The sequence below is a fragment of the Protobothrops mucrosquamatus genome, unplaced genomic scaffold (genome assembly GCF_001527695.2).
Source record: "Protobothrops mucrosquamatus isolate PMUCROS unplaced genomic scaffold, P.Mucros_1.0 scaffold4, whole genome shotgun sequence".
Classification (NCBI taxonomy): domain Eukaryota; kingdom Metazoa; phylum Chordata; class Lepidosauria; order Squamata; family Viperidae; genus Protobothrops; species Protobothrops mucrosquamatus.
The window spans coordinates 1,366,248-1,378,257 of NW_015386391.1; the positions used below are offsets into that span (position 1 = coordinate 1,366,248).

At 47.1% G+C, this 12,010-nt stretch overlaps 1 protein-coding gene across 1 annotated transcript in view; it reads right to left on the reverse strand.

Annotated features, from left to right (window-relative positions):
• Positions 1–1,258: 1,258 nt before the first annotated feature.
• Positions 1,259–12,010, reverse strand: part of GPC3 (glypican 3) — a 52,630-nt gene continuing 41,878 nt past the window's right edge. The window contains exons 8-9 of the mRNA XM_015832425.1: positions 1,497–1,523; positions 1,259–1,311 (exon numbers count right to left, since the gene is read on the reverse strand). Of these exons, the coding sequence (XP_015687911.1) occupies positions 1,259–1,311; positions 1,497–1,523 (80 nt within the window). The remainder of the gene's footprint in view (positions 1,312–1,496; positions 1,524–12,010) is intronic.

Here is a 12,010-nt window from a genome sequence, read left to right on the forward strand (position 1 = left end):
TTCTTCTTCTTCTTCTTCTTCTTCTTCTTCTTCTTCTTCTTCTTCTTCTTCTTCTTCTTCTTCTTCTTCTTCTTCTTCTTCTTCTTCTCCTTCTCCTTCTCCTTCTCCTTCTCCTTCTCCTTCTCCTTCTCTTAGCAATAGGAAAGCTGGAATTAAAATGCAGAAGGTGCGTTGAAAAAAAAACAACTCACAGTGATAACGCTGCACTTATTCCGTAAGTTTCAAAACAACTATTTCCTCCTCTCACAGGCAGAGGTACATGTGCAAACACACACACACACACACACTCAAATGCAAGATAGCCAAGCATGTGATCAACAGCCTCCGACTGATGGTAGGACCTATTTATTTTTAAAAGAAGAAGAAAAAAACAGTCCTCTCTGTTCCCAGCTCTTCATATTTCCGATGCAAATTAGAGTCTAAAAAAGAAAGGGGGGAAAAAAAATCTCCAGAGCAGCCAAAGAGAGGCTGTGGGGGCCTCTGAGAGATTCCCATTTTTCCATGCTCAACAGACAGGCTTAGAACACAATCTATTAACAGACAAAGTGATACAGAGTAGTTTTTTTAAAAAAATAAAAAATAAAAATAGAAAAGCATGCTTGATCCTGTTGACTTTCTGGAAAACATCTGAGCATCTTCTGAAGCTGGACAATCGCTCTGCAACGATGTATTTTCTGCCGTGCTCACATCAGCCACACCGGGGGAATCGCATTAGCCCTGTCTAAAAAATTATGGGCACTTCTGCCGCGGAGAGCCTGTCTAAAATTGGCTAGCTTTTAAAAAATAAATACACAGCTCATTCATAACAAGAATCCAGTGTTAAGTCAATTCAAATGGCCACCTTGAAGTCAGGTTTGCCACCAATATTAATACAATGGCTAATGCAGATTCCAGATCAAAATTTGCAGGCTGCAGAGCCATTTCCTGTTTTGGATCGGTTTCCTTCAGGTTGGGTTTTGATCTCAAGACCAAAACAATTTTTAAAAAAATGTCTGATGGTGTTTAATCCAGTAACTTTGCTCATTCTGATTCACTGAGGATGCTGTGTGCTTTTGCCATCCTAAACAGCAGGGGGGGAAACTTTTACAAAATTCATAGGTGATACAATCTGAGTATTTTTAACCCTGTCATAATAATTGAACGAGAATTCTTCAAAATACAAGCCCTGGGTCTTTTTGGCCAGACCTCAAATAACTTGTTTCAGGAAATGTTTTTGTCTTTAAAAAAAAATTAAGTCATATTTCTGAAGTTGTTCTTTTCAAGTGCCTCTGAAAGGCAAGAAAGATTCGTAGGGCATTTTCGCAATGCAAACTGATAATGGATTCACCCCGGACTGTGGCCAAGGGTGAGTTCAAGTCATTTGGCCATCAGAAAAAGCCAGAATATGAGGACAGTGCCTGCTAGTTGAAAATTCAGGGCTGGATCCTTGGCACTGAGGTTATGACCTGTTGACTCTTTGCTCTGCTGATTCACAAGCTGCCTGTTTGAAGCGGTACTTTCTCCGTCCAGGTCGTATGCAAGCTCTAGAGGGAAGGAGAGAAGAAAGAAAAAGGGTAACGAAGAAGGAGAGCCTTAACTTATGAAAGTTGATGCCTTTTAATAAAATTGTTGCTACCAGTCGGCCTTCCTAGGTAGACCATTCAGGAAACACAACCAATTGAGTTAATTTTACTTTATTGTAAGGCTACATTAACAGAGCCTTGCAAGTCTGAAAGGACAGTTCTCCCCTTCAGTCTCCTATACAGCCTGAGAAACCAGGGAGAATCCCTTCTGAGCGTCTTGCCGTTCCCACGATACATGCTGACCCTTATCTGGCTCACCCCTTGGCCGTATCTCACGTCCCCACGGCCCCTCCAGGTCTTTCTCACATACCTTTGCACTACCAGACCCCCAAATTCAAGAAGGGCCATTGCTTGGACCAGGCTTTGGTTTCAATGGAGGCCAGCAGCCTTAGTTCAACATTGCCATGGCTTGTGATGGGGTGCCCTAACCCCTGGGCGGCTGGATCTGTGCGACATTCTAATCCAACAGAATGGATGGAGGGGTCCTTGGTGCTTGCTTGTTTTCTTGCAGACATTTCATGACCCAAACTAGGTAACATCATCAGTGCTAGTCAACACTTCACTGGCACTGACGATGTTACCTAGTTTGGTCATGAAACGTCTGCAAGAAAGCAAGAAAGCTCGGAGAGCACCAAGGACCCCTCGTTTCAACCCTGAGCTACAAATATTCTCCTTTATTAGTACAATGGATGGAGCTAGCAAAAAGGTCTGTCAATGGCCAGTCAAGTCACAGAAAGAGCTCCCGTTTTCCCGTCCCTCTGAAGAGATTCCTAGAGGAATCCGGGTGTTCCCCTTTCTACACAGAAGGTAAAAGAAACAGACCTTCTGATCTGATCCAGCAAGATGCTCGCTTACACAAAGCCCAGACGTGCCTTAAAGGTTTCCCCACACAGCAGAGTTTTCCTTCTTCTGGGACCATCTCGGTTAACTTTCCAACAGGAAGCCAGGACATGTTCAGTCTAGCTTTCCTCCTGGTGGCAGGGGGTGATGGGGACTGTAGACCCACACCTGTCTAGGTCACCAGATCGAAAAGGCCAGAGGCTTCTGTTCTACAGACGGGCTCCGGTGGACAACGAGGTCAGACGGAGAGAGAAGAAGGGAACAGGACAAGCCTTTCTATTGGGCTCTGCTTTTCAGCCAGGCAAAACCACCTTTGCTCAGGTAGGCATGGAGCCCCTTTCAAGAGACAAGCAGCCCCTGTTGCTACAGAGCCCTGCTGGGCAGCTGAAGGGAATCCGTCCTGCTATTAAGCCAGTCGCCCATCAACCCCACCAGGTCTCCTCCGCAGCTCTTGCAAGCAACTCCAACGTGGCTCCTGAAGCCCATCCAGGTTAGTCCCAAGAGAAAGAGACTCTTTCCAAAGATGGGGGCAAATTCAGGCTCCCAGCCTCCCCTTCCCAGCCCTGCCTTTTGTGCTCCAGATTAGATAATCAGCTGACAAGGGGAGGAAATTTAGCTCTGCTCCTCAGTGGCCGATCAGATGTTTTCCTTTCCCTCTGCCCTGCCAAGCAGGAGGAAGGTGGGGCTTCGAGGAGATGTGGGGGGGGGTTCTTTCTTTTTTGGGGGGGTGGGGTGGGTGGTAAAAGCCACCACGGAGTGTTGAATTGCTGATACACGTCTTCTGATCTGCGTTTTTTTTTCTTTTTTCGTACAGCAGCGTGACACACACCCAAAGTCTTCTGTGCTTGCTCCAACATGTAAGAAGAATGAGAGCGATTGAAGCTGTAAACCTGCAAATATGTGTCTTCCATTTCCATGTCAACAAAGGAAGAGGGGGAGAGCATCCCACCAGGGAAAGACCACTTGAGTTATGCCCCCACAGAAGTTGGTCAGAGAGAAGCCCTTCCGAGCTGCCTTTGTTCCTGGAAGGTCCTGGAAGTCATAACAAGTCCAACTTTTGAGAGCCAACCATCCATTGGAGCTATAGTCAATAGGCAACTAGTGATTTTGATCCACAGAATGAGACTTCCATGTTGGGAGTGCAACTGTCCAAGGGCTTCCCCAATCCCCCAACGATCTGTCATTCGGTGCCTTCCAAAGTCCATTTTTGATCAAGAGATCCTTCATCTGAACCAGAGGAGGCCTTCGAAGAAACCAGGCAGTGCTGAGCTGGCAGGAAGCCAATCCTTGCAGAACCCAGAAAGAAAACTGAGGCTGGCACCAACAAACATCTGCTGAGAAGCCTTTGTCTGAATGGGCATGGTCCAGCAGGTGCCCTCAGGGCTGATGTCCAGCAGCTTCCGTTCCTCCCCACAGGAGGACACAGCATAAAGGATGGAGGCAAACAAGCCCCTTGGGTTGAACTTTCGTTGCAGGAGCTCTCTCGGGAACTCAAGGCGTGGATGGACACCAGTTCATAAGTGACGGTCTAGAGTTTCACAAGAGTGGATGAAAAGGCAGAAGGCCATCCGAGGAGTGACTCCAGGTCCATCTCACCAAGAATGAAGGTGGCAATGCAGAGGTCAGTGTAGAACACAAGAAGGGGCCCCCTTCCATTTTGCAAGGACACCTGGAGAGGCTAAATAAGGAGGATTAATTTCCTTTGACCCTCCAAGTGGACAGATCTATTCATCTTGAGTATCCCTCCTTGGCCTACAGGAGAAACCCTGTCATGCCTCAACTCTTGGCCACAGTCCGCACAGGAACTTTGCTTTTTCCAATACAGACTCTGCTTCTCTTCCGCGGGAACAGACTGTGCTGTGTGCCTCCCCCAATTCACTCTGTGTCCTAGACCCCTTTGAGAAGTAGCAGCTACCAGAGAGATTGCCATGGTGAAGGAAGACATCAGGCGCTCTCCTGCTCTGTTGCTCTGTTCCTCGCTGCCGGTTCCTGGCAAAGCCACCCTAGAGTTTAGCCTCCTGTTTATTGCAGGAGATCTCCGGCATTTCTGCTTTTTTTTCAGAATTCGGCCACGTTGTTTTGCAAACCAGCCAAGGGTGCAAACATACCTCTCCATGCCCAGATGAGTTCGCCAACTTAGGTAAGTTCACGGGGGTGAGAAACGACCACTGGCAAGGCCAAAGCACAGCCTGATTTTTGTGCAAACTTTAAAAATGGGTAAAAAGCAAGCAGAAATGAGATGGAATAAAATCCACGGAAAAGAAAAAAAATGAAAGAGGACAAATTCACTTCACCTGACCTGCAGAGCTACTCATCCGAAAGGCACCGAAGCCGAGTCGACATATATCGAAACTTGAGTTTAACCCTACAGAGAATGTGATCTGTAACTCAACAGCAGTTCTAGAGACGGAAGGCAGCTTTTCCAACAGCTGCCATCCAGGGGTTTGGACTACATTTCCCATCACTCCCAGTTCACAAGTTAGGAAGAGCAGCTCAACCTGACTGGAGGACACTGCTTAATTGCAAGACTAACTTTCTGATTAAACTGAGCATCAAGGGATAAAAACGCTCTACGCAAGCACAGAGATCATTAGACTAGCCAAGGTGACTTCAAAATATTCTCCTCTGCTAAGATATAATATAGCCCTTTCATAAGATCCCCATAATACAAAGATTGCACAGTGCAAAAGGTGCTGCTGCTGAATTCAGAATTATTTTAGGCACATTATAATTGCACACAGTGTTTCCTTCCTTGTATTTATAAGGGCATGACGCTAAAGACCGAACACCTTATAATCCTCATTCTACGCATGCTGTCTGGAACAAAGCCAGCCTCTTATTAACAGGGTTAGTATTAACAATTAATGGCCTTTAAGCTGCAAAGAAATCTTAAATTCCAGGTGGACATGGGCTAAACAATACACAAAAGAACAAAGAACTGGAAGGGGGAAAAAATACATCCAGGAACAGCTGCATAACAATTCCAAGGATTGAATTTTGACGGCAGGAAGTCAGAGAGTATTGTGATTCACATCCTAGAATCAGAGTTGGAAGAAGGGACCAAAGAGGCCATCAAGTCCAACCCCCCTGCACACTACAGGAGTCGTTCTACCATGCCCAATATTGCCAGCTTCCATTTGAAAAACCCCAGTGAAAAGGAAGAAACCACTCTGTGCAGTAAAGCTTATTTGTGATTTACCGTGTTGAACACTTTCTTTCAAGGCTGCATCGGTGTGTCTCTAAATAATATTCCTCACTCATCTTGTTTTTTGTTTGTTTGTTTTATGTTTAAAGTAGATGCACACTTTCAGGTTGTCAGTCTGGGAATTTCTCCGGGGTCTATCTGAATGCTCCAAATTAGCCCAGCTCCTTTCAATGTCCCCATTCCAAGCGGTTCGTCGTCTGGAATTTCTTAATGGCCTTTGGGGGGGAAAAAAGGAGGCTTTTTATGCCTGGCACAATCTTGGTTTTCATTCTTACCTAACTCCATCGCTGAGATGTTGCAGCCAACACAAACTTTGACCGGTGAAATAATGTACAGATCCTTGAATGAAAGGGGCTTAGCCATTCCTCGGGGCGGCTGTGATTTTAAAGCCCAAGTAACGTGGGTTTCTCCCAGCGAGGAGACAAAGAAGCGGGATGCGGAGTACAGCCACGCCTGGGCTTTGGGTGAAAGGGCTCTTCCCACAGGCAGCGGGGCACGTAGTAAGTCCATTATGCCGAGCATGAAAAGAGAGACCTTTCAGAAAAGGAACCGGGGCCTGGTAGTCTTGTCTTAGCAATGATCTTGTTTCAGAATTTCATTCTGTTTACAGGCCGTCCCTTCCTTTAAAAACACCACTCCCCAGCAACGGTCAAAGACACGGCACTAGCAAAAGGCTCCTTTAGGCGAGGGTCCCCACACGGACCTTTGTTCCACATCCTCTTCTGAGGCGAAAGGATCCGGGAGACAATCGGGTGCCCGATCAGGGAGCACCGAGTTCAAGGCCCCACTCCGCCACAGGAAATACTTGGGCAAAAGAAGTCTGTAAAATGTTAACAATTGCTTAGCGATGGAAATCCGGGTCCCACTGTGGTCATAAGTTGAGGACAACCTGCACACACACGGGCAGGATTGTAGAGATGGGGGCTTGCACAGTGTGTTTCTTTCACGGTGGGCCCTCGCTGGTCCCGAGGATGACCAAGCAGGACAGGAAGCCCAAAGTCCCGGGCCTTCCATGTTTTTTCTTCCTGCGTCCAGCTGTTTTTGGGAGGCAAAGAGAGTCATCACACCTCCCCCCCCATCTGCAACCCTGGGAAGGGTCTTCAGAAACGCAGGGAAAGAGGGTGGGAATGACGGGGGCCGTTTGGGGGAGGGCAGGAGGATTCCCCAGAGAAGTCTTTGGCTCGGCGCACCAACCTGTGGTTAAGGTGAATTTTCAGAGATAGCAAAATTCCCACACCTGGAAAGGTCTCAGCCTGGAAGCTGGAGGACAGGAGAGAAAGGACCATAAATGGAGATGGAGGAAACAACGGTCACAGTTGCCCCTTCTGGAGGAAAGCCAGGCTTTGCGATGTTAAGCCAGGAAGTCCCACTTGGGATGAAACTCTCTCCCAAAACACCTGGTCAGCCAGGAGCCTGAACCAGCTGTGCTCGGTCGTCCCCGGGGAGCTCACAGTTCAAGGTTTACTTTAAAGGGGGGGGAAAGGATGTTGTGTTCTTATTGTGTTCTTATTTGGAAAGAAGGAAGGCCGGAGACTGCAGGCGTAGAAGAGGCAAGAAGCTTCGCATTTCAGCTGAACTCCATTCCAAGTTCGGCCATCAGCAGCTGTGACCGGGAACCACTGCAAAACCCCCGCGAGAGATGCAAGGTGCCCAGAACACAAAGGGATGCAACCCCAAGCCAGATTTGCAGACCATCCTGGTTTACTCTATCAAAATATATTTCAATATACTGCATATATGAAGAGAGGGAGGGAGGATGAGAGATGGATGGATGGATGGATAGATACACAGACAGACAGACAGAAATGTGTTTTAGCCTGCATTCATTTTAGAAAGATTTTATAATTATTATAAAGCGGTTTAGGATTTTTTTGTTTTGTTTTGTTTTGGTAATGAGTCTTTTAATCATGATAAAAACAAAAGTAAAAACAAAAGGGAAGTGGGTGGGAGGTAGTGAGAGTCTTAATCAGAATGAAAGCAACAGTAAAAAAAAAATTAAAAACATATTTTTGGGTAATGAAAAGTAGTAGCACCACCAGCTTCAGCAGCGACTAATTAGTTCAGAGCAGTGGGCATCGGTGTGGGAAGAATCTTTGCTTTCTTAAGCCTGACATATGTGTGCGCACACATCCACATGCACAGACCCACCTGAGAAGGGGAGGAGAGCAAAATTTATGTGGCTTAACTGAGTTTTGTGCAATGCGGACTTTTGAGCAGGACCAAGGGTCCCCTGAACATCCTCTAACCAGAGATCCAGGACACCCCCAGATATAAAATCCAGGATCGACTGGAGGAGCAAACAAAGTGCACCTGAAGCCGCTCGGAGTGGAACACCAAATGATGCTGCAGGAAGGATATTACTAACTTCCCCCCAATAACTGCTCACGTCCCACTGGAGCCCTCGGGGGAGTTGCAAACAGAAGCCGGAAAAAACACCTCCTGTCCTGCCCCCTCCCCAAAAGCATCCTTCAGCAACAGATGCTGGAAAGGGCAGATTTTTCACACCTGAACCCCTGGCTGGCCGAATCCTTGGCACTCGCCTAGTCCCGAAATAGGAACCACAAGTGAGTGGATATGTACAGGTGGGGCACAGGAGAGAAGAATGTGGGGTGGGGGCAGAATTAAGGGAGGGGGTCTTGGTGCTGTCATGATTCCAAGCCAGCAGTGGAATATAGCAATTGTACTTCAGCCTATCCGGAGAAGTTGGGAAGAGCTGGGCCCACGCTCAAAATTCTTAAAGGTCGGCTATTCTTGCAGTGTCCTTCAATTTTACATTTCACAGATGCAAAAAGCAACAGAGAACTGAGCATAAATAAGAGAAGAAATAAGAGAATAGATTAAGATAGATAAGAGAATAGATAAATAAGAGAGTAAGAGAAATGAACAGGAGTCAGTCCTAGCGATGACCATGTGTCAAAATACAGACCCCTGAGCTGTTCACGTTGAAAATAAGTGTCCAGTACTTTGCAGGGAAAAAAAACCTACGCCCAGAAGTCTCTGCATCCCAAATTGAAACCACTTTCAATTCACCTTCCTACTAGCCCTCATTGCTGCTGGTCCACAGTAAGAAACTGTCAGAGTTAAAAGCAGGGATGTGAAATCAAAACTAAAACAGTCAGGGATTGCAAAGGCAATCCATGAGCCCGTTTTCAAAGCAAGTAAAAAGCTAAACCCAAAAGGCCGAAAAAAGGGGACCAAACTGCACCCTCACCACCCAATTCTGACAACCAGGCACGGAATTGCTTAAAGCCCCTTCCAAGGCAGAGGCACCGAGAACCCCAGCCGAAAAAACGCAGGTTCTGCCTTCAAAGCAAACAAACTGGAAACTCTTGAGGTGGTCAAAGGAAACTTAAAACGGGAAGAGAAAAGAAAGCAGCAAGTTGTTTTCTTTTTTCTAAGACATTTACTCAGTTTCCTAGCGAGGTCCTCTTCCTTTAAAAAAACATGCTGGGAGGGGGGAGATAACAAACCTTTCAGCAAATGTATAAACACGTTTGGAACAAGAAGGCCCAGATTTTGGTTCTCAGGGGAAGCCCATCCATTTGGTGTTTGCATTCAGCTTCTCTCCCGGGCTACGGGTAGAGTTAACATCTCGTAAAACAGCCAGCTATTTCCCCTTGGGTATGATTCAAAACGCCATGAAGAGCCCCAAAACATAGGGTGTGCTGGACACTGGGTCCAAAGCAAAAAAAAAAAAGGGCTGCTTTAAAGGGGATACCTGAAGGGGATGCATTCGGTTAAGATCTCCTTAAATAAGCAGCCGCTTTTCACCGACAGCCAGGCAAACTCAGGAAAATAGGCCTGGCTGACACTGATTTATGCGCTTTAAAAGGAAAACTAATCTTTGGTCCTGCTAAAGTATTTTGAACTTTTAAGCAGCCGAGCCCGGGGAAAGCCCTCTTCAAGGCCATCCAGCCACGTACAAAGGCACATGGTGACATAAAACAGTAAAGCAAATATTTAAATCTGGCCAATGATTGTTTTTAATAAAACCTTGCAAGCAATTTTTAAAACTATTTAAAAAAAAATCACTATACCGAGGATCGTTACAGGTAGTCCTCAACTTAAGACTGTAATTGAGCCCAGAACTACAAAGGTAAGTCATGCCAATTGTTAAGCAGGTCACCAGGTGGACACACCCGGCTATTTTATTGTGGCGGTGGTTGTTAAGCAAATACGGGGGTCACTAAGTGTACCTATTGTACCCAATGGATTTTTTTTTTTGCTGAAAACCAGAAATAAACACCAGTTTTTGCTAAACAACATCACAAACCGTGGTCACACAACAGCAGGAGGCTGTAAAAAGCTGCAAAGGGGAGCTGGGTGCCAAACACCCCAAAAGGAATCGCGTGAGGCTCTTGGAACTTTGAAGCTGGGCTGTAAATGACTTTTGGGGAGTCCGTTGTAACCCCAAAGAGGTGGTAAGCAGCCAGTTGTAAGCTGAGGACTACCCGTGCAGCGTTTCTCTTGCTCCTGTCCACTTTTTGTTCCTTTCAGCTAAGGGTGGTCCAGGGAAACTAATGTGCCACTTCGGAGCCCCTGACTCCTGCAGCAGTGGGGGACGCTGTGGCTCCACCTGGTCAACATGACTGACCCTCCGGGAGTGCAAAAAAAGCCGCTGGGCTCCTCTTTGAAGAGTCCCCGGTTTAGAGACTTCTGGTTTGGGGGCATAAAAGCAGGAAACAAAACTCAGCCAGCGACACATGTTTTTTTGGATCCATGCACTGCTTTTCATTTGACAAAGTGAAATTATAGCTGTGGGAACAAGAGTTGCTGGCAGGGAAGACGGAGAAGAGGAAGGGGAGAGGCAAGGCCATTCCCACCCACCCACGGGAACCACCACGGAGCAGAAGTCAACGTTTTCGATACTGAAAAATCTTTGAAAATAAGGAACGGGAGGGGAGGGGAACCATCCCCAGCGAGGCCAGAGCGTAAAGCATGGCTTCCAGATCCATCCTTCTGCCCGGCCTTCTCTTCTGCAGAAGCAGTTTCCAGTCTGAAGCTGCTCCTGGCCCTTCCAGAAACCCTCCAGACCTGAAAAGGGAGCCCTGGGAAGCTCAGAGGGGCTTCTGAACTGATTCAAACAACCATTTCCAACTCGAAGCATCCGCACTTCAGATTCCAAACTGTGGCCACCAGACAGGTTTGCCAGGCCCGTATCTTCCTCCTCCTCTTCTCTTCTTCCTTCTTTTCTTTTCCTCCTCCTCCTCCTCCTCTTTCTCTCCTCCTCCTTTTCCTCTTCTCCTCTCCCTCTCCTCCTCTTTATTCCCCTCCTTCCTCCTCCTCTTCCTCCCCCTCCCGCCACAAACCACCTGCCTGTCTTTTCACACCCCCGGGGTGTCTCCAGACCAAAGCAGGAGGAATCTCCAGATTGTAAGCAGGCCCCACACAAGCCCCACTCCAGATTTGGCATATGCAACCCAAGTCCTGAAGAATCAGACTGGAACTGTGTTTGCTATAAACACAATCCCTTCCGACAGGCTAAAAGTCTGCCTCTCTCTCGTAAGCAGAGACGGAAACAATGCTCCAGTCATTGAGTTAATTCAGGATTTCCTGCCTTGTTCCTTCCCATATTCCCTCCCCAGGACAAAGGCACCAACAGGGCTCTAGCCTGCCAATTTATTTATCTTTGTCATTGCGAGAATCAGCAGTTTTATGACTGTTCTGTCTTAAGGGTCATCCGCTACACGGCTTGATCCCCGTGGCCCAAGAGAAGCCCCAATAGCAGAGCTGTCTCTTCCTCTGCCCAGGGCCACCCATGGATGCCGGGGGTGGGGTGGGGTGGGGTGGCTGGAGAAAAGACGTTTGGGGCCAGGACACTTCAGGGGCGGAACTGCCTGGCCAAGGAGAATTTCAGGCAAGATTTCTTCAGCTACTAATTAGGCACCAAGAATTCTTATTATGCTAGTCTCATCTTTTCGGTCTGCCTGCCTGCCCTTTTTAGTGCTATAAATCATTTTTTAATTGATTTTTTTTTTTGCATGATTGTTTTGTTGTTGACTGCCCTGAAATTTGCAATAGATAAATTGGTAGCTTAAAAGGCAAAGATGATAAGAACACCCCCCCCCCAGGATCCTGAAGTATGCTGAGAACATGGCTTAAACCCTTGTTCTGTCTTCTCATCTCTTCTCGTCTTCACTCTCTCCTGCATCAGTCCTTTTGCTCAGAACAATGAGGACTAGAATCCTTCCTTTCTCTCATTCACTCTCCTCCCTCTCTCCCTCCCTCTCGCTGAATGTCCCAACCATCCAAGGCAGCTGAAGAAAAGCATGGAAATTCGCACACGTAACTTTCTAAATCCTCTCTGGACTAACAAGCGGGGCGGCCTCTGTATCCATTCGGCTCTATTCCTTACACAACCCCCAGAATAACATGGGCAGCCTTGTGCCTCCAAGCTGTCCCC